This window comes from Grammomys surdaster, unplaced genomic scaffold, assembly GCF_004785775.1.
Source record: "Grammomys surdaster isolate TR1022 unplaced genomic scaffold, NIH_TR_1.0 208, whole genome shotgun sequence".
In the NCBI taxonomy this organism is placed as follows: domain Eukaryota; kingdom Metazoa; phylum Chordata; class Mammalia; order Rodentia; family Muridae; genus Grammomys; species Grammomys surdaster.
In genome coordinates, this window is record NW_021604653.1 from 2,578,712 (window position 1) to 2,602,037 (window position 23,326).

A 23,326-nucleotide genomic window follows, 5' to 3' on the forward strand; every position below is an offset into this window, starting at 1 on the left:
AGCCGTCACTAATGAGAAGTTACTTGTCAGTGGACAGCTTCACAGTGGCTCACAAAGCAAAAGGAAGCACAAGCAAATAAAACCTCACAGTGAGATAGGGACTTGGTGGAAGGATGGTGTGGGAGAGTGGGTTGGTGGGAGAGGAAGATGAGAATGCTAGATTATATACTCATATAAAACGACCCGGAATAAATCAATTTAAAAAATAATAAATCACCCTCCCAAAAAAACCTGAGGGGAAGGTGGCAGGTAGGGGAGTAAAGGGACAGTGAGTCACCCCAATATTCACCAGTACAACAATGTTTCCTTCCAGGGACCTGCTGCAGAGCCATCACTCAGGGTAGCTGAGACTTAGTCATTAGTCTCTAAATCCCAAGTGGCCATGATCAGCTATGAGACAGGAGCCCACCCACCCTGCCCACTATATTTTGATAAGCATCTGACGCTTGAGTTTTGGTTCCATGTTCTCAATTATTTCACCCTGGAAACTGAAGATTCTTGTAAACTATGATAGCAAATCCCAGAAAACAGGTATAGATAATAACCAGTCAGAATTAGTCTCTGAGTAATTGACGGGCTTGTTTATAGGTCTAAAAATTCCTCACCTCAGACACTGTGTGTGTGTGTGTGTGTGTGTGTGTGTTTGCATGTGTTCATGTCTGCCTTGAGGGTGTGTGTGCACATGTGAGGAATATATATAGGTGAGAGGTCGCTATCAACTGCCATTCTTCAAGCACTGAATATCTTGGTTTTTTAAATATTTTGTATGTTAATGTGCACAGGCCCACACAAGCCAGAGTGTGTGTGTTGATCAGAGAACACCACAAGTTGCTTGTTATCCCCCACCTTGCTAACAGTGTTTGTAACGCTGCACTAGATACTTTAGACTAGCAGCTTCCTGGCAGTTCCGTCTCTACCTCCCACCTCACCACAGGAGTGCTAGGATTACAGAAGCAGATCCCCACATCTGTTTTATATAGGGCTGCTTATATAGGTTCTTGTGGATCAAAGTCTGGTCCTCAGGCTTGTGCAGTAATCAGAGTCATCTCCCTGGCACAACAAAGCGATGTTTGAGTCAGGGTCTTCCTACCTTACTAACCGGGCCAGTAAGCTCCAGGGGTCCTCCTGTCTCCATCACCTCCACATGCAGGGGTATTTTTTTATATCTGTTCTGGAGATGCACTCAGACCCACATGCTTAGCAAGGCAAGCACTTTGCTGAGACATCTCCCCAGCCTTCCTTTGTATGGCTTTTACCCTGCCAACCAGCATTAGTTTTAGCATAAGAATTTCTGGTGGCCCCAAGTGAGAAACACAGAAGTCTGATATTTAAATTAATATAACACAGAGGTCTCAGAACTAAGCAAAAAGACAGCTAGATTTTAGGTTCAGGGTAACACTAGACCAGTTTTAAGAATGTGAACAGGATAAAGTGGAACTCTGTAAAAGGAATTTTTAAAAATGAAATTCATTAAGAGATTCAGAAAATGATTGTTACTTAACTTGAAACAGGAACGAATTCTGACTAACCAAGAGCCAGAGTCCTCAGACATGAGCTCACTGACAGTAGCAGTTCCAGAAGCACACACACTGCAAGTATGCCTAAGGCCTCAATTTAGGAGTCACAGTTAGGAATATTTTATAATTTTTGATACATATCTCATTCTCCAAGGCTGGCCTTATAGTCTCTAGGTAGGATGCATGATGTTTGAACTCCTGATCCCCTTGCCTCTGCCTCCTGAGTGCTGAGATTACAGGTGTGCACCACTTCACTTGGTTTATTCAAGCTGAGAATGGAACCCAGGGCTTCATCTGTACCAGGCAAACACTCTACCAACTGAGATGAACTCCCAGCCCCATGATTTAATAATGATAAGACAAAAAAATATCAAATGTCATCGTTAAAGCAGAGTTTTTCCTTGCCTTTCTTTTTTATTTTAAGCATTTAAATTTACTTAGGAAAAGTAAGATTATTTAAGGAAGCAGCACCCAGTTTTAGAGTAATTTAGCACATTTATATGTGAAAAATACAAAATTACTCAATACATCTTTAATACACAAATACATATACAAACATTTTATTCTAATAATATTCTTTATCACTTCAATTTAAACCATTCCATTATGAAAATTTCTTAATTGAAGAGAGAATATTCCTTTAAAACTCTAAATGAAACAGAGCTTTCTCAACTAATTTATAGCCACAGAGCCTTTTGAAATACATGATTTTCCAGTTTACAAGTCTTCCCTTTAAAACTGTTACGGCTTGTCATTTGTTTTAAGATAGAAGGCACCAGACACCAGGGAGGATCACAGAGTGCAGCAGGTCTTCTCAGATGTCGGCCCGTCCTCTAAAGTGCCACCAACCTTGCATGAACATACTTGTCACATTAACATTTCTTCTGTGTGTTTACTTTGCAATCTACCAAACTCAAAACCAGAACCTGCACCCACTGCAGGCAGCACAGACTGGCGCCTGCCTGTCAGAGTGTTTATCATACTTAGGTGGTCTCGGAAACTGAGAAGTATGTTTAAACAGAGGCTCCAGGGGAATTTTGTTCCTTCAATAGTTCCACTGATTTCAGGAACTGCACTGATATGTAAGGCAGGTTGGTCCTTTAGAGCAACTGGACTGCACACAACCTACAGGGAATGTCCTTCATTTTGAAAATGAAGCAGAAGTGTAGAAAATGTAGAGTTTCAAAGAACTGAAACAGCTCCTGTTCAGACTAGGCACTGAAACACTTCTACAAAGAACTTGCCAGATTGTCTCTTCACTGTAGAATGTTCCATTAAGCTAAAAAGGAAAGAATACAAAAAATGGTTATCATTTACATCATCTTAATTTCTATACTGTTGAGTCTGAGAAGTTCAAATAACACACATATTTATTCAATAATTGGTGCTTGAATGAGAGAAGAATTCAGGACAGGGCCAACAATATGGCTCAGGGGAAAAGGGGACTTGCCACTGAGTCTGATGACCTGAGTTCAATTCTTGGAACCCACATGTAAAAGGAGATCCAAGTCCCTCAAATTAGATTCTGACCTCCTAACACATACTGTGGCAGTGCACATTTGTGCACACAAACATCAAGTAAATAAATGTAAAAAACCCTTAGGAATTCAGGGCACGTTCCATGGCAATGGCAGGTCTGACAGTACCGCTGCTGCGTGAGAACTGTATGCCAGGACCAAGTTTTGCTCCTGGCATAGTCTACTTAGTGCTCTGTAGGGCAGCGCCTCCTCCCAGCCGGTCCGACTCTAGGCTACTCAGTGATGCTCCACCTTCTCTGGTCTTCACTAGCTCTACCTTCTCTGTCTCACTTTTCCAGCTACTGAAGCACCACCTGGGTGGGGTGGGCTTGAATGTGACTGAGAATAATGACAAGCATTCTATGGAAAGACAACCTATAAATAATGCAACAGCACTAAGAAGCTGTAAATACGTTTACACTCATTTATAATGTAAAGATTTTTATTTCTATTTGTGTCTGTCTTTCTGTCTGTGGGTGTGTACACACAAATGTATGCTTAGCTGAGGAGGCCAGAAAGGTCATGGGATCCCCTGCAACTGCTGTCACAGGCAGTTGTGAGCTGCCAGACATGCATGAACCAAGCTCAGAATCTTTGAAAGAACCCCAAGCACTCTCAGCTCCTGAGCCTTCTCTCCAGCCCCATTAGTTTGAATTGAAACATGACACACCTGTTTCCCACGACTCACTAAAAAGTAAACAGACAATAAAGGACAAGTGTTCTTAGAAGGAAACTATGTGAAAAAGAGAAGATCAAGCAACAGCAATTAACTCTTGTGGCTGTGAAGAAATACAAGTGTTACAGTCAGAAAGTGGGAGGGAAGCAACAGAAAGCAGGAATCTGCTTCAAAGCACATGGGATGTCAGCTACGCAGTCAGATAGCTTCCCTGTATTTTATACATCAGAAAAAGTTAAAAGTTTATTCTCTAAACACAGTAGCAAGAGACGTTCTAGAGAAAATACCAGGTAGAATTTTAATGATGTGATTATATCTTATTTAGTCATAAAAACAGAAACAGAGAATAGAGATCTATCCAAAGTTGTGCAGCAGCTACACAAAGGTGGTGGGAAACTTTTGTTTGTCTTGTTACTGGTGTTTTCTTTTTCCTTTGAAATAAAATAAAGTCTCATGTAGCCAGGCTGGTCTCAAACTCACTATATGGTGAAGGATGACGTTGAACTCTTCCTGCATCTGCCTCCCAAATGCTCGGTTTAAGGCATGTGTCACCATGCACCATCAGATGATGATGCCTCTCCAATCTGGCTAGAATGACATGCAATAGAGAGGGCAAGCATGTGGTGTGGGAGTGGAGATCCTGGTCTGTCTTAGTGAAAAGTTTTGTCAACTGGAATGCCTAAAGCTGGACAGACAAGCCACAGAAATGGGAGAATAATCTATAAAGAGACAGGAAAGTCTGAGAAAATAAGCTAAGACTTGGGGTTTACAGGCAGTTAAGACTTGATCCCACCTCTTCCTGAGGATCTACAGTAAGGTAATGGTTGCTGAGGAAAGGAGAGATGCTTTCTTCAGTGCTGAAGCCACAGATAGGTTGATCGTGCTCTTATCAAAGTAACTCCTCCCCCACGTACACACACACACACACACACACACACACACACACACACGGAAAAGGAGCAAACAACGTTGAAGGACAGCAGTATGGAAGAGGGTGAGGCTCAGCAGGAGTGGAGAGAAACAAGCAAAAGTAACAAGGAATCGATATGACCCAAATGCCTTCCATACACGCATGGAAATGCCATCATGAGATGCACTATTATATGTAACTAACACCTGCTAACAAAAATATCTTGGAAAAATAATCAGTTATTTGTGTTTACAATATGTAGGCATAAGCCCACACACTGGTTGCCCATACCTTCCCAGCTGTATTGTGGGCCCCATGTGATTTTCTGGGGTGAGCAGAGAAGCCAAGGCAGGGGAGGCTGCTTTGTAGGGCTTTGCAAAGCTAGACCTCTAGCTAGTCCAAAGATACAACCACAGAAAGTCAAGAAAAGTAGTTTTAGGGGTGAATTTACCAGGCAGATTACGCTTAGGCCACAGGCCCGAGCATTTGCTAGAAGCTGGAAGAGCTGCAGGATGTTGTGGGTGGGAAGGGAAAGTCCAGCCACAATCATGAAACATTTCAGCAGGAAGTGTCTAGGGATAGCCCAGAATAAAAGGCCAGGATCCCTGGCATTTCAGGAACTTCCTAGAACTTCCTATTCTAAATAAATATATTGGATTTATACCTACCAAAAACATGCTGACCTTATTCCAAGATCTGTTAGTCAACTAATATCTGTCACATATACTCTTAGTCTTGTAAGAAACATAAAGGGCACTAATTCTTTAAAAAATTAAAGTAGGAAAATGACTCTGAAACATTAACAAAAGCAGCTCACTATCAGTCATATAAAATACACACACACACACACATAGTCTCATGTACCCACATGGTGGGGAACAGGAAGAGAAGATGTAATTCTTCCTATAGTGTTCTATCTTTCTTAGTTTTATAACGAGAAAATGCTTTTCCAAAGTACATAATTACATAAAATGATTTAGCATATAGAAGAGTAATATATGAGGCTGGAGAGAAGGCTCAGCTGGTAAAGTGTTTGCTGCTAAAGCATGCGGACCCGAGCTCAGATCCCCGGCATCCACATAAGAAGCCAGGCACAGCAACACACACCTGTAAACCCAGGGTTGGGAGATGGAGACAGGAGGATCTCTGGGATTTGCTGGCCAGCCAGTCTAGCTTAATCAGTGAGCTTCAGAGTCAGTGAGAGACTGTCTCAAACATAAAGTTGAGAGTAATAAAGGAAGACAACAATGTCAACCTCTGGTCAGAGGCCACATACATGAACACATCCATGCACATGGGGGAACAGACACATGTACACATCCATGAGTGTACATACACAGACAAAATGACTTAGAACTCACTAATTTGAGAAAAGAACTATTGTGATACTTTGAACTCGATACCCGTAAGGTGGTTTTATTATAATGCATTTCTCAAGACGCTCCCAAAGTATCACTCAGTCAGCTATGGAAGAACCTGGAGACCTGGAACCCAAGTGGTTTGACTCCAGAGGCTGTAGCACCTTTGGCCACCTCAAGCAACTCATTCGAGAAAATCTCTTGCAGGGACAGGGTGTGGCATTGCCCACTCCCTTTAATCTAAACACTCTAGATGTAAGAGGCAGGTAGATCTCTTTAGCTTTGGGTTAGTCTGGTCTACATAGCAAGTTCCAGCCCAGCCAAGGCTATGTAGAGAAATCTTGTCTCAAGATGAAAGAAAGAAAGAAAGAAAGAAAGAAAGAAAGAAAGAAAGAAAGAAAGGAAGGAAGGAAGGAAGAAAGAGGGAGGTAGGTAGGTGAGAGGGAGCAAGGGATGGAGGGAAGGAAGGAGGGAGGCAGGCAGGCAGGCATGCAGGCAGGAATAAGAACACCATGAAGCACTAGTGCTGGCTCAAATACACACCTGGACTACAGACCACAGCAGCTAAGTAGCTCCATCCTCCTGAGAAACACTGTGCATAGAAATGAGGCTCTCACACTGTTCACTGTCTTCTGGAACTCTAAGAAAAAAGGCAACAGTTAACAAAGCTTTAGAACTAAAAAGAAACCTGAGAAATGTCCCACCACCCTATGTAAAGCTGGGTGGTCATGATACAGCTTGTGGTAGAACCAATCGTTTCCCTCATGTTTTTGAAGCACAATACAAAAGTTTAAAAAAAAGAACACTTAGAAAAGAGCATATAAGACAGTGTTAACATGTTCTATTATGAATTGCACCCAAACCAAAGTTTTCTACGTTTAATTAATTGTAGACCATCAATAAGTACTCGTTTTACCTGTGAATCAAAAACATTTCCTTCCTAAAAATTAGCAGTAGAGAAATTATTTCATCATCCTACAGATCTAAGCGCATTTCTTTATTCTTATACAATATGAATTAAATAATTTGTTTTTTCAATAATTCCTGTCAAAATCCCTAAAGCCAGGCGGCCACTGTGGTGATCCTTCATTGACCTAGCTAACCCATCACTGTTGTCTTTTGAGACAGGGTCTCCCTCTGTAGCCCAAGCTGGCTCCAATCTCCGAATCCTACGGGTCTTTCCAAGCTGCTGAGATTACAGAAAAGCACAGCCACGGCCAAATGCAAACATAGTTCTTAAAAGCAAAAACTAAAAAATCTATGTTGTGATCCCAGTATTTAATAGGCTAAGGCAAGAAGATCAAGAAGAGTTCAGGGCCAGCCAGGGTTACAAAGTAAAACTATAGCTCAAAACAAAACCAAAAACAAACAAAAAATAAAAACAAAGGCTCGTGATGGCTGGTTGGTAAAGTACTTGCCCCAAAGCATAAGGACATAAAATCAATCTCCCCCTAACTCGCATAAAAAAAATAAAAGTAAGACAGGCAGATAGATCCCTGGGGCTCACTGCCGGCCAGCTTAGTCAAATTGGTCCAGGCTACCCAAATTGGCCAGTACTAGTACAAAACTCAAAACTAAGGTGGAAAGACATCTGACATTGGACTCTGGTGTCCACTCAAGCATGTGTACACACATGTAGGTTCATGCAGACAGTAATGAATGGATGAACACATGCACGAGCGCACATGTACGCACACACACACACACAAAGAATAAAAAACACTATGGGATAAAACATACCTCTGAATTCGATGTTTTCTGCATATAAAGGCAAAAACTCTTCTGATGCCTACCATCACAGGATCCCAATTATTATAATGGCATAGGAGAGTAACAATAAAAAATGAAAAAAAGACAGGGATAGCGCCTGCAAAAAACAACCAAGAAAACTGCACCTAAAACAAAAGATTAAAATAAAACCCCAAAATTATCATTAAGGCAATTTTTTACCTTTAATGTACATTAACATACAAAGAAGACAGGCTAAGCACTGATAATATGTTATAAAGTATTACTATATAAGAAGATTCAGGACCACAATTTACAATTCTACTTGCCTAAATAACCAATAGCAATACTTACTGCTATAAAAAGAAAAACAGGCAAAAGAAAAGCAACAAAGGTATGCCAATAGTTATTGGCACGCTGCCAGAGAATGGCAATGTCCACAAACAGAGTTTCTGGGTCAGACTCCATGTGACCCTCATTTCCTCTGTCATGCTCATCTCCTGCTCATAAATGGAGTTTTCTTCCTCAATTTCCCACACCATCTTCAAATTTTCACATTTGAAAATAAATATTATGTTACAGCTGTGTTAACACAGTGTTAACATGACACTTCTTAATGTTAAAACCAAGTGAAACCATTTAAGACAACTTTTGCAAGTGAACGTTCTGTAGATCACTTAACCTCTGTGTATATACTGTGAAAAAAAAGACTGCATGCTAAACACTGTTGGAGGGTTATTTTTTTGTTTTTCAAATGCACTAGGTCTCCTTAGTAATGTCCTGCAGTATCTCAGGAACTTACCTTCTGCATGCACATGTCGGCTATGATGGAGAGAGGTATTGTAAGGCTTAGTGCAAGTGTGCCTATCAATGATGAGGTAAGAAAGCAGCCCCTGAAAAGAAGAAAGGAAACAACTTCTACATTAAAAACATAAGAAAATTCCACCGAACAAACATTTCATGTCCTATAATATGTGCCTAAGAGGGGAACACTGAGAACAGACAGAGATACAAAAATAATAGCTACTAAAATGACTCCAAAGTTTATCCTTGAATATTAAAAATGCAAACATGGAATTATAGTGTTCTGGGTACTTTATGCTAATTATGAGATCTGCTTGTATATATTATTCAACTTTGGATATATAGTTTAAATGTCATAGAGTTTCTAGTTTTGTACAGATACCTAACGAAACCACATAATCTTTCTTTAGATTAAAAAAATAAATTTTAAATTATGTGTATATGTGTGGGTTTGTACATGTGAATGCAGTATCCTTAGGAACCACAAGAAGATGTAGGATCCCTCTGAAGCTGGAGTTACAGGAAGTTGTTTGCTCCCAACACGGATGTTGGGAACTGAATTCAGGTCCTCTGCAAGAACAGTATGCACTCTTAAACACACAGACCTCTCTCCAACTTCCAAAACAGCATTATTAAAATTGGAATCTCATACATCAACTTTAAGAAGCTGATAAGCTTGTGTCCCACAAAGGCCATCTCTTAAATCTTCAATCTGAGAAACAGCGCTAAGTCTAAGACTATAATGGAAGTCTCACAAACTCCATGTAGGATACTGTGTTTAAAAGTACTTTAAACTTATTGTCATTAAAAGAGAAAAATTGTAACATATGCTAGCATTCCAAGTTAATGCATTCATGATTTCCATATCTAGCTTATTACTTTACAAAATATTGAATAAAACAACAACAACAACAAAAACCTTTGAATAACCAAATATTCCCCACTCCTCCCTAAGTTAGCAATCCCAGAATCCCACAAAGAATCCATGAATTCACATTGGCACTCCCAGCTCGTATGTTTGGATGTCTATTCCTCCATGGCAACTTTCATTTGTATAACACTACTCTTTATATGGCGTGGACACATGTGTGCACATGTAGGCCAGAGGTCAACATCCACTATCTGTTTCACTCTTCACCTTGTTTCCAGATGAGTTCTCTCACTGGACCTAGAGCTTACTGACTCAGTGAGGTTAGCTGGCAAGCAGCTTCCGTGGGTGTCTCCATCTTTGTCTCCCGTTTTAGTGTTAGAAATGGATGACACCCTGCCTAGGGATCCAAACTCAGACCCTCATGTGTGCAGCAAGAACTTATCAACTGAGCCATCATTATCCCAGCCCCCAAAACTGTACTTTAAAAATAAAAATCTTTTATTTTTTGACAGTTCCATACATGTAAACCAACACCTTGAAAGCATTTTTACAAATTTAAATGATTTGTATTGTCCTACTTAGCTTCCACTGTCAACTTAATACAACCTAAAACAGTGGTTCTCAACCTTCCTACTGCTATGACTCTTTTAACATAAGTTCCTCATATTGTGGTGACCCCCAATTATAAAATTATTTCATTGGTAACCTGATAACTGTAATTTGCTACTGTTATGAACTGTAGTGTAAATATCTGATATGCAGGATATCTGATATGAGACTCATGTAAAAGGGTCATCTGACCCCCAAAGAGTGGAGAACTGCTGGCTTAAAGTCATCTGAGGGAGTCTGAATTGAGGGACTGGCCTGGCCTGTGTCATGGAAGTTACAAGATTGTCTTAATTGATGATTAATATGGGAGGGCCTGCTCCGACTTCCTCAATGATGGGCTGCAACCTGAAGTGTAAGCCAATAAGCCTGTCCTTGCCTAAGTCACTTCTGGTCAATGCTTTCTCACAGCAGAAGGAAACAAGGAATATTCATTCACATATTTGTATTCATTCATTTATTAAACAGACACTTTGAGCTTCTTTCTATGTGTCCTCTTTGCAATGGGCCCAAGGAGCTGAAAAGTTTGAGGCCCCATGAGGAGAGCAACAATACCAACCAACCAGAGCTCCCAGGGTCTAAACCACCAGCCTGGGAGCACATAGGAAGGGACCCATGGCTCCATCTGTATATGTAGGGGAGGATGGCCTTGTCCGACATAGGTGGGAGAGGAGATCCTTGGTACCATGAAGGCTGGACACCAAGTGTGGGGGAATTCGAGGGTAGGTGTGGGACTGCGTAAGGGTATTCTGGGTCATGGCTGGGCAGTTGCCTAGAACCCTGAGACTCTGCATGAGAACTGGCAGGAGTTCGGTGTACCCCTAGAACCCAGGGTCCTGAAAAGCAGTCTAGTCTCCATAGAATTACATTGTTCAGTCACGTAGGCCAGCCATTACAGCCCCTCCCAAAGTGCACAGGTAGAGGGTGTGACTAGAGGCCTCAGGGCCAAGGGATTTACATACTAATGAGGGCTAGAGGGCAGAGCAAATTAAGCATGCCTCCTCAGATCCTCCCCCATCCTCTCCCTTTCTCCCTCCCTATATAACTTGGGACTGCCCTGAGTTTTACGGGGTGGGGGGGTGGGGGGTGGGGGGGTACAACAAGATCCATCTACCATCCGCCATGACAATAAACCCTTTTGGAACCAAGGACTTTCTCGTGTCATTGGGGCCTGCTGCCACCAAAGCCTCCAGGCTGCTGGAACCATAGACGTTCGTTGTGCATGTGGGACCCACCGCAGCATGAAAGCCCACTGGGACTCCACAGCTGTGGCCTATAATATTTCCCCACAGGTAGGGAGGTGGGAGGTGGGGGGGGGTAGGGGCACATCCTCATAGGAGGAGGGGGGATAGGATGGCGGTTCCTGGGCGGTGGGGGGGGGGGTAATGGGGTAAGGGGATAATATCTGAAATGTAAATAAAATATCCAATAAAAAAATTTTTAAAAATCAAAGTCCAGACGTCGCAGGGCCAGAGGCTTGGGGATAGAAGGAGCACCATGTCCGCAGAAGTCCCCGCAGCGTCAGCAGAGGAGCAAAAGGAAATGGAAGATAAAGTAACTAGTCCAGAGAAAGCTGAAGAAGCAAAGTTAAAAGCAAGGTATCCTCACTTGGGACAAAAGCCTGGCGGTTCTGATTTTTTAAGGAAAAGATTGCAGAAAGGGCAAAAGTATTTTGATTTTGGGGACTACAACATGGCAAAAGCAAAGATGAAGAACAAGCAGCTTCCTGCTGCAGCCCTGGATAAGTCAGAGGTCACTGGTGACCACATTCCCACTCCACAGGACCTTCCTCAGCGGAAACCATCCCTGGTTGCTAGCAAGCTGGCTGGCTGATTAAAAGAGCTGAACTGAAAAAAAAAAAAAAAATCAAAGTCCGTGCTGTATCAGAGTAAATATATTCAATTACAAGTATGTATGTGGAAGGGAAGGGCACAGAAGGGACCATCAGAACTCAGAAGATCCAGAAATGTCCAAAGTACTCAAAAGTCAGCAAACTGACAATGAATGAACCACAGAAAAAATAAGAGAGCGTACCATAACCACAGAAACTCGGACAGAACTGTTCCGATGAGGCCGTTGATAATGATACACAACAGTACCACTTTATTGGGAAACTCAAAGTCTTCAAAGCCAGTATAATGCAGTAGGAAGAACCCTGGCCATAAGAGCAGCAGATTAAACAGACCTACAAAACCTGAGGGTAAAAGACACACAAGTTAAAATCATGACTGACTTCAATTTTCCAAACTTGACAACACTATGAGAAACATGAGACCTCCCAAGGGGCTTGAGTTGTTTAACTAGAACAGGTGTTGGCTGGTTTGAGTATCAGTTTCTACAAACAGATCAATAGCAGGAAAATACAACACCAAGCACCTGGTAACTGTTTTAAGTGCAGTTTGGCTGGGGAGCTGGCTCAGCCAGTAAAGCACTAGATGCTCAACCATGAGTGTAACCCTCAGCAGGCAGGTGCTGTGCACTTGTATCTCAGCTCCAGGACATGTAAACATGGCTCCCTAGGAAGCCCTGGCTAGTTAGTCTGGCTGAATCATGAGCTTCAGAAAGTTCAGTGAGAGAACTTGGAATCCATAATTAATTAATAAATTAATACACACACACACACACACACACACATATATATATATGTAAAAAACTTGTGGAGGAAAAAAAAGGCCTCCATAGTCTCTCAAAAAATGACCTATGAATTTATAATGTCAAGTAAATAAACATGTACTTGCCAAAAAACATTGGAATATCCAATTTATCTTCTCTGTCTACCTTTCTCTTGATCATCACAATGTAGACAGCATAGAACATAGCTCCAGCAAGGGACCAAATGGAACCTGTAAAAACCAACCCATGATTTAGACTGTTGCCTCCATTCATGAACTCATTCAACATATACTGAGAGTCTGATAATACACTGAGACTAAATAAAGAAATGAGCATGCACAGATGAAAAGCAAAGCCTAGCTCGTTCCATGCAGATCCTCCAACAGGATAGAAGGGACTGAATGAATAAACAAATATAAGCAAAAGCATTTGCTTGGTGACCCAACCAAATACCCACACAAACTGACAGTGAAAGTCAGATAAGTAACTGTTTGTCCTTATTTTAAAGCACACATACACTTCCTTTTTTTCTCTACATCACTGATTCTCAACCTTTCTAATGCTGCTACCCTTTAATACAGTTCCTCATGTTCTGGTGACTTCCAAGCATAAATTCATTTTGGTGATACTTCATAACTTTAATTTTGCTATTGTTCTAAGTCATAAATGTAAATATCTGCATTTTTTGATGGTCTTAGGTGATCTCTGTGTAAGCATTATTTGACCTCCAGCAACTTACAGGTTGAGAAACAGAGGCTCTACCTGAACCACTTTGACACATGCTATTCTACAATGTAACAAATGCTTCTTCACATCTTGAAACCATTGCTTGATCTTGTTCTTTCCATCCTTCCATATGAACTCACAGCTACTCCACCACCACATCCATAGGGCCACACCTAGCATCCTCTTTCTACTCTGCTAAGTTTCCCATTGATTTGTCTTCTGTTTTAGAGAACGGAACATTTACTAATGTTGAATACAGTATTATGGGTTGGGGAGATGACCCAGTGCGTAAAGCACTTGTTACACAAGCATGAGGATATGAGTTTGAATCCCCATGACACACATCAAGTCGGACACAGAAGTACATGCATCTTTAATCCCAGAACTCCTGCAATGAGATGGGGGACAGAGACAAGAGACTCCCAGGAAGTTTATAGGCCAACAGCCAGGCACACACAGTGACAAATAAAAACCCATTGCAAACAAGGTAAAAATCAAGGACCAACACCTGGGGTTGTCCTCTGACCTCCACACAAGCCTTGTGTGACACATCCACAACCACATGTATACAAAACACACACCATATATCCAAAGATTAAAAATATGTCATTAACTTCTCTAGTGGCTTTATTTTATAATTCTCATATCTTATTTTAAACCAAGAACTCTTTGAAAACTACAAACATAAGGCATATAATTGATTAAAATGTACAATATAATGTGAATCTCACAGTGTGTGAATAATTACTACTGTTTTCATTAACTGGTGTTCAATGACCCTTATATAAGCCTTCAAAAACAATTCAGCAATGTGCCAACTGACCAAACTCAATAGTTTAATCTACTTGAAAGAACAATATTTATTAAGCCTATTTTTATTATTATCAAAAATTTTAAAGCCTGTTAATAAAATCTCGCACTAAAAAAACCAAATGTATACTGTGGTTTATATACACAAAGTGGCTCTGAGTCAGAAAGAGGAGATGTAAGTTAAAGCACAGGTGACTAGGCAGTAACCACAGAGTTTGGAAAACACTGCTCTATTCTATAAACTTCAAATATCTTGGGCTCTAGTTACCTTTGTTTCTGCTAAATCTAGGCAGTGGATCAAAATTAAATACTTTCTATAATAGTGACTGCTAAGGAAAGGAACAAGAGTAGATGTGAAAGCTAGTATGTAAAAGTAAGACATGCAGGCATGGGAGAGGGAGCAGAGACTGAGGGAACGGCCAACCAAAACCAACCAGCCCAACTTGAGACCAATCCCATGGGCAAGCACCAATCCCTGACACTATGACTGATACTCTGTTATGCTTACAGACAGGATGTTGCCCTCTGAGTGACTCCACCCAGAAACTGACTCAAACAGATACTGATACCCACAGTCAAACAGTAGATGGAGCTTGGGGACTCCTATAGACGAATAGGAGGAAGGATTATGGCCTGAGGGGGAAAGAACTCCACAAGAACAGCAGCAGAGTCAACTAACATGGATCTATTGGGGCTCTCAGAGTCTGAACCACCAACCACTGAACATACACAGGCTGGACCTAAGGATCCCTGCACATATGTAACAGATGTGCAGCTTGGTCTTCATGTGTGTCCTGAACAACTGTAGTGGGGGCTATCCCAAAAGCTGTTGCCTGTACATGGGATAAGTTCTTCTAGCTGGGCTGCTTTGTCTGGCTTCAGTGGGAGAGGATGTGCCTAGCCTCACAGAGAATTGATGTGCTGAGGCAGGGGATGGGGGGGTCGGGGGTGTCGGATGATAGCTGGGGAGGGGGCGCATACTCAGAGGAGGAGGGGAGGGGAATAGAGGAAGGATTATGGCAGGGGGTAACCAAAAGGTGGGCAATGAGCAGGATGTAAAGTAAATAAGTAAAAATAATAATATTATAAAATAAATAAATATAATTTTTCAAAAAGAGATCTTCCTAGATTAGGGAATTGAATCAGCTATAGTGTGATTTCTTACTCTACTTTGAAGACATGGGAACTTATTTTCTATTCCATGTGCATTTTGTGCAAAGCTATATTCTTAGTATAATCTGTTTGCAAATTATTGGATTTGTGATTAAATGATAAATAATACAACTCTCAAAAAAAAAAACCTCCAAGTATCTCCCCACAAGATGCTTACTACTTCACCAATCAGTCACCTCATCCTGGAATACCCTGACAGACATTATTTTAGTACCTATATGACTAGCACTAGGTTAAAGCAATGTCATGGGTCCTTGGAGAAAATGCAGCAACACCAATCACATCAGGAAATATTACTGTTGTAATATTACTACCAATTTGGACAGCATCAATTTAACTAGAAAGAATTCTAGACAAAACCCAACTCAAATGGAGAAACACTGTAAAGATAAATTAGCTGTGCCCTCCAAAATTGTCAAAGTCATAGAAGACAAATCAGACTGCATTAGGGCTCCTGCTGAAAGGACACTAGGGGACCAAGAAAACCAAATAGAAATCAATAAACTATTCCAGGCCAGTAAAACAAAACAAAACAAAACAAAAAAACAAAAAAAAAACACTGTGGGAGAGATGGCGGATGGGTCTATAGCAAATACTATCAAAATTAAGTGTTCACTATAGTAGTAACTGCTCATGAAAGATACAAAAGTGGATGAGAAAATTAGTAGGTAATGCTAATTCTTGAGTTTTATATTTGTTCTGTGGTTATGTAAGTTCACATCTGGAGAATCTGGGTGAAGGTCATATAAGAATTCTATTAACATCCTTTTTTGTATCACTTACAAAGGAAAAGTTCAATTAAAAACAACTTTTTAAAAGACCCTGTTACTGGGTCAGCAAAGTGGCTCAGCCAGTAAAGAGGTGCTTACTTCCAAGCCTGAAAACCTGAATTCAATCCCTTGGACCCACAGTGAAAGGACATATTTGATTCTTATAGGTTGTCCTCTGACCTCCACACATAAGATGTGGAATATGTGCACACACACATCACATGCACACACACAGATATGAAATAAATGTAATAAAGCTAAGTACCTGCTAGTGCCCACACTGTGTGTGCATGTATCTGCATGCACTGCAGAAAGCACAAAGCCTAAATGCCCTAGCAGAGCTGTTAGGTTCTTACCTATTGTGTCTCTTCCAGCAGACTTCTCAGACCCAGACAGGTTCACTAGTACCACGCCTCCAATGCTGTGAGAGTAACACTTATTACTGATGAGCAAAACAGTAAGCTCCTGAGAGATTAACCATCTAGATTAAAAACTAAGAACTCATCTTAACTTGGGGTAAGACTGTCTGAGACTTGAGTGATTTCCCTGATGAGGGCTCATGAGCTCATCAGCACAGTAGAGTAGAGATGCACTGACAGCTAATCCTCACAAATGCACACTGATGACTTACAGGAAGGAATTCTTACTACCAGCCCGCTTTGTGTGGGAAAACTGAGGCCTCAAGAGGTAACATGTCTTGACCAAGACCACATAACAGGGCAGTCGGTATACTGGTAGCCTAGCCCCAGAGTCCGTCATGCTTACATGTCCCTGTCTTTTAATCAGGGAGAAGGGATAATTTGTCATCCCTTTGTCAAGCTTTCTTTCAGAGAGAGAAATAAGCCAAACCCATCTAAATCTAGAAATGGCTCTTTTCCTTTAGGTGAAACCTAAACAGAAAAGCTGCCTTACACATTGGCCAGTCCTGTTAACCACATGGTTTTAATGGGCAAAAGGAAGACAACAGAAAGCTGCTGAGAAGCCAGAGGAGGACATTGACTCATCTAACTGTTACTTGCTGAGAATCTAGAATGAGCAAAACAGTGTGGGAATAAGATGAGTGGTTCTGGTCTTCAAAGTGCTTGCACAGCCTTTTGACTTCTGAGGAGCTTATTAGTTGTGTATATATTTTTTCAAACAAACTGAAATGCTGCAAATTTAAAAGCTAGTCCAATTCTCTTGCCTACTACCCAGAGGACTCTGATGCATTTGAGGAGCAGTAGAGAAAAAGAATATTTCATTCCCTTATGGAATACTGTGATTAGAAGTTAAACAGAATACTCCTTACACTGGATCCTCCTACTCTTAGCATCAGGTTTCCTGCTATGACCACTGTTTGGAATAGAGTCAGCTGTTGTTTACCGGTTCCCACAATATAACAGAAACCACTTCTCTATCCAGAGGCTGGTGCCATGAAGGTGCCTAAATATACTGAGTACAAGCTGTTCTTTGAACAGTTTAGAAGTTTGACCTCATCCATCTGCCTAACATTCCCATGAGACAAATTCTACTGTGATTCCAGTTTGCAGAGGAGGAAACAGGCAAAGGGGTTTTAAAGTAATGTACAAGATCTCAAAACTAATAATAGAAGTGGGACTGGATCACAGTCAGTGAGATTTCCGAGCTCATCGAATGTTCTTCAAGGCTGTAGCTATATCAGATTCTATGTGCGGTAACAAAAAATCTCATTATTTAAGGTAAATTCAAAACAAAGTATTAAATAGTGCTTGTAAGAGTATTCTTAAGAGTAAAATGACACATACAAAATAAGTTTCAATTATCTTAAACTACAGCTCAAATTTCATTTTATAAAGGATAGAAAGTAACTACTTTAGACATGTGGGACATGTGGTTTCTCTTACAACTCTACTGCCCCATGGCAGCCACAGATTATAAGGAAATGAATGAAAATGACTGTTTTAATAAAACTTTATTTGTAAGAACTAGCAGGCAGCTGATTTAGTTTCCTAGTCTCCATTCTTAGCCTACTTTAACAATAAGTAGTATTCTGTCAAAGCACCTGCAAGTTCAGCATTTTATATCCATTTCCTTCTATATCACATGATACTAAGAAAACTTGTATCACATGGTACTAAGTTAAAATTTAGCATATATTTCTGATAAATTTAAACCTCATTTACTTCTTCAGTATAAATATATTATATTTCCAAAATACAAAAATATGTTTGGTTAAAATACTAGGGATACAAAAGAATATATCCCTGGTAGTTATGAAGACTAAATGCATGTTAGTTGGGTCAACCAGAGTAGCACTTAAACAACCTTGGTCAGCTTTCCCCTGTGTTCACAAGCTGTAATATAGAATACAATAAGAGCAATCAGTTTTCTACACTTGCCAAGTTCAAGTCCCTCAGATACTTTAAAAATATTACTCCAAACTTTACAACAAGGAGAAAGCTACAGTCTTCCTTCCTAACTGTGGCAGGGCATAGGGGAAGCAGCAGAACTCTGACTCAGTCTCAGCCACTACTAAAAGAAACGGTTTCATCATTAAGTGCTTCTGTTACCTCCTTTGCTGTCTCATTTTCTAAAAATAGCAGCTTTGTCAAACTAAAGCAACTCCTTTGAGTACTATCTACCGGAAAAGCCCTCTGCTAGGCTCTTGGCAACTCACAGACCATGAAGCCAAGTTTTGTCCTTTAAAAATGTACAGCCCAGTAGAGAAGACAGGAGAAAACAGCTCACAGTTACATGGGAAAGACTGAAATGTAGTTATTAACAATGTCCTGCTGTGCCCTGAGATAAAATTGTCAAATGAATTAAATAGAAAGTGAAAGATCACTACAGGCCAAAATAACTGGGAAAGACTCAATTTGGTTTCTAGAAGAAAAGAAGAAAGAGAAAACAACATAAAAGGGGGGTTGTGTCAGGAAAGCAGATAGACAACTGATTACATTTACTGCTAAATGAATGTGAAAGTGAGTCCAATTCTTAATAGTTTTTCAGTCAGTGTGAACCAGTGAGTGGACACCGCAGCTGTCGTGAGATCTTTCCCTACAGCTATCCTAAGAGGACACAGTGCTAAACAGCATCATATCCACAGGAAGCCTTCTTTGGTTTCATCTTTCTTTGCTTATCCATTATAACATAAATTAAATTGTTTCAACATCATATTTTAAAGACCTTATTTATGTTTGTGTCTACATAGGTGTATGTGTGCATATATTTACAGGTATGCATGCTTGCAGGCAATGAGAGGCCAGAAGAGTGTGTTGGATATATCAGAGAAGGCACTGTAGGCTTTGTGGAATGGCCAATTCGATTCATGGGTGCTTAAATCTGAATCCCAGTCTTCATGATTGTCCTAGTAAGCTCTCTTAGCTGCTGAGCCATTATTCCAGCCCTAATAGCATATTTTTAAGCAGAGTAAACTAGCATGTGTTGTTCTTACCTTAAAATTACAGCTAATAATTTAGAGAGGGTAAACCTGTCTCCGCTGTTACTCGGAAATACAGCTGCAAGGATTAAAGTAAAAAGTCCTATGGGGAGAAAGAGAAGGACAGGAAAAGCTGGTAAGATTACTTACTACCCACCTTCCTCATCCCTAATACCAAGGGTGACATGAGTAAATCACATACCAACCTTTTTTGTTTTCTTTTGGTTTGGTTTGACAACACAAGGTAACTCTGAGATGAGGTTTCCCCTGTGAGGCCCTGGCTGTCCTGGAACTCATTCCATACATCAGGCTGACCTCAAGCTCATGTAGATCTGCCTGCCTCAGTCTCCCAAGTGCTGAGACTAAAGCTGTGCACCATATGGGGAGCTACACTACCTAACTTTTAAGCTAACTGCTTTTCTATTTTAAACAACTGATACATACTGTATTTACTTAAGTGGAAATGTTCAAAGGTCAAATTAAGAACAGCTTCTAAACTAAGTCACATTTATTCCAGCAGTACAGATAAGGCTAGGCCTACTTATTTTTAAACTAGCAAGTATGAAGTTGAGCCTACGGAGTAACTCTATGAGCTCATCACAGTCATGCCCATGTTCTAAGGTTATTTCCACGGCTTCAAAAATACTTTTTATCTTCCAGATTTGGAAGGTGAGTCAATGTTAAAAATAAAACCCCCACTAGAGTGCAAATTTTAGGTATGAAATAAGCAGTAGCATTTAACCAAAAGTATCTAGAAAAAAAGATCTCTGAAAAGGAAAAATGCAGGGCAAGACTACCGTCTGGGGAGGCTAGGTAAGAAACCCTTCATACACAACAGAGGGCCAGGTGTAGGGTGCACGCCTTCAATACTAACACTTGAGAGGCAGAAGCATGCAGTTCTCTGAGTTTGAGGCCAGCTTGGTCTACTGAGTGAGTTCCAGAATAGTCAGGGCTACACAGAGAAACCCTGTCATAAAAAATAAAAACAAACAAACCAACAAAACCCACTGGGGGCCAAGGGAGGTTACATGCCCAGCATGCACAAACCTAGAAGATGTTCATGCATTTCAGGATAAAAACCATAGACGGCCATGCATTCATGGGAAAGTAAGTGGCAAGCACGTCACGTGTGCACAGGCTGAGGACTAATCCGCAGCACTGAACATAAAGAAGACCCAAACACAGAGCCATGAAGTACCTGAGGGGTCTCCAACAGTGTCAAGTTCAGGCAGTAAACTATAACCATGTAAACGTGCTTATACATGCCTGTAACCCTGCTTGGAAGACAGGCACAGACAGGATTGCCACAAGTTCAAAGCCAGCCTCATCTACACAATGAAACAGCCAGAGCTAAATAGGAAGTCTCAGCAACAACCCCTCCCCCTCACCTGCAAAAAGTTAGTTATCATAACTAATGTAGAGAATTAAAAACTTAGAAAATAGAATTGTATCTATATAATACAAATATCACTAGAAATTCATGCATCAATTCATAAAGCAGATTCTGAAGACACGCTTCTTACCAGAAGTCGAAGACAAAATATTCACTATGGCAACCTGTGTGTCTGAAAGTGCTTCTTGGTATGACAAATTTGCCAAAAACCACTGAACAAAAAACAAAGAAAAAAGAAAGTGAAACCTCATGGAAAATATTTATATCTGTAAATCCAATTTACAGTCCCTTCCTGACCCTCCTAAGCACTATTATATGAGGTTTGTTTGTTTTAAGATTAATTTATTTATTATGTATACAGTATTCTTCCTGCATGTATGCCTGCAGGCCAGAAGAGGGCAGCAGATCTCATTACAGATGTTTATGAGCTACCAATAGCTGCTGGGAATTGAACTCAGGACCTCTGGAAGAGAAGCCAGGCAAGGCTCTTGACCTCTGAGCCACCTCCCAAGCCCATTGTTTTTGTTTTTAAGATTAAAGAAAGCAATCATGGGTGTATGTGTGTATCTGTGCTGGGGTGTGAGAACTTGCATACAGTGCCAGCAGAGGTGAGAAGAGGATGTCAGATTTCTCAAACTGGAATCAGGTGTTTGTGAGCCACCCAGTGTAGGCACTAGGAACTAAACTCTAGTCCTCTGCAAGAGCAGTATGTGCTCTTAACCCAGAGCCTTCTCTCCAGTCCCCATAAGTGGTTTCAAAAACTGTTCTTTGAGAAGAAAAAAAAAAAAAATCTCAGGCCCAAAAATAGAAACAAGCATTAATAGTCATACCTAAGATCTTGCTATCTGATTCTCTGAAGACACTAAGTCAGACACAGCGGCACAAACCTGTGACCCCAGCATTCAAGATCAAGAAGATCACAAGTTCCATAGGTTGAAGACTAGCCCATGCTAATGGGACCTTGTCTCAAAAGACAATTTACATTAAATTGCAATAAAAACAATAAATTTTTTTTTTTTTTTTTTGGTTTTTCGAGACAGGGTTTCTCTGTGTAGCCCTTGCTGTCCTGGAACTCACTCTATAGACGAGGCTGGCCTCAAACTCAGAAATCTGCCTGCCTCTGCCTCCCAAGTGCTGGGATTAAAGGTGTGTGCCACCACTGCCTGGCAAAAATTTTAAAAAATTAAAAAAACAGAACTTGTCTAGCATGCAGATCCTGGGTTCAATCTCCAGCACTACCAACAAAAAAATGGAAGTTGGTAAAAAATAAGTCTTCAGAGCTGGAGAAAAGGCTCAGCAGTTAAGAGCACTTGTTGCTCTTACAGAAGACCTGAGTTTGGCTCTCAGCACTCACAATGCTTGCCTCAGAAACTCTTGTAACTCCAGCTCCAGGGAATCTGATACTCTCCTCTGTGTTGAAGCACATGCACACACTGCATGTGCACACATAAATTTTTTTTTTTTTAAAAAATCAGCCTTCAGAGATTTTGTGTGTGTGTGAAAAGAGGTAAAGGAAATATTGAGTATCAGTTCAACTTTAACAGTGCTTTATTCATGCACTATTCCTGCTTTATTTATTAGGTTTATCTAAGTTAAGTTCAAATTTTGGGAATCTCTTACATTAAAACACATGGACCCTGGAAAGACCAGTTAGTGAGTGAGGGTGCTTGCCATGCAGTCATTTGGACCTGAATTCAGATTGCACATTCATGTAAAGATGTAAAGCATGGCCATACCTACCCCTGCAATAATAAATTCAGAAGTTCCCAAATTGTGTGCAGGTGTAGGTGTGTGTGCATGCAGGTGTTGTGTTCCAGGCCTGCTGGCTTCATATCTTTATTATATGGGGTGCATGCGGTTTATACATATGCAGCTAGAGGTCAACTGTGGCTGTCATTCCTTGGGTGCTGCCCCTCACTCCCCTCATTCACTGAGACAGGCAAGCTCTCTGGAACTCACTGAGTAAAAAGGCTAGCTGGTCACTGAGCCCAGGGATCCATGTCCCTACCGCCCTGGCACTGGGAATACAAGTGTGCAGCATCACACTCAGCTGTTTTACAGGGGCCAGCAATGGAACTCAGCTCCTTGTGATTGCAAGGGAAGCACTTTACCTACTCAACTCTCTCCCCAACCTTAACTTATAGTCTTTGATAAGTATTTACCACAGTGTTCCAGACAGCAGATAAAAGGGGGAAAAAAAAAAACTTTAGTAGCCTTACATTTCAGTACTGCATTGCTGGTATGTGCACCATCTTAAATAAGGAAGAAAGAAACCAGGGCAGGATGGCTCAGCAGGTAAAGCACTGCCATGCAAGCCTGACAACCTCAGTTCAATCCCAGACCACACCCAGATGTGAAAGGACATAAGTGACTTCCCTCAAGGTGTCCTCTGACCTCCACATGCATGCTGTCGCAACCCCTCACTCTCCCACCCACACAGCACACACATGCACAACA

At 40.9% G+C, this 23,326-nt stretch overlaps 1 protein-coding gene and 1 pseudogene across 2 annotated transcripts in view; one reads left to right on the plus strand and one right to left on the minus strand.

Annotated features, from left to right (window-relative positions):
- Nucleotides 1-1,894: 1,894 nt before the first annotated feature.
- Slc35f5 (solute carrier family 35 member F5) overlaps nucleotides 1,895-23,326 on the minus strand; it is a 33,420-nt gene continuing 11,988 nt past the window's right edge. For both annotated transcript variants that reach the window (XM_028771478.1, XM_028771479.1), the window contains exons 8-16: nucleotides 21,000-21,081; nucleotides 19,492-19,579; nucleotides 16,436-16,500; nucleotides 12,726-12,830; nucleotides 12,022-12,181; nucleotides 8,509-8,599; nucleotides 7,719-7,873; nucleotides 6,522-6,618; nucleotides 1,895-2,796 (exon numbers count right to left, since the gene is read on the minus strand). In XM_028771478.1, the coding sequence (XP_028627311.1) occupies nucleotides 6,543-6,618; nucleotides 7,719-7,873; nucleotides 8,509-8,599; nucleotides 12,022-12,181; nucleotides 12,726-12,830; nucleotides 16,436-16,500; nucleotides 19,492-19,579; nucleotides 21,000-21,081 (822 nt within the window). In that variant the 3' untranslated portion in view covers nucleotides 1,895-2,796; nucleotides 6,522-6,542. The remainder of the gene's footprint in view (nucleotides 2,797-6,521; nucleotides 6,619-7,718; nucleotides 7,874-8,508; nucleotides 8,600-12,021; nucleotides 12,182-12,725; nucleotides 12,831-16,435; nucleotides 16,501-19,491; nucleotides 19,580-20,999; nucleotides 21,082-23,326) is intronic.
- LOC114624540 lies at nucleotides 11,485-11,837 on the plus strand (annotated as a pseudogene).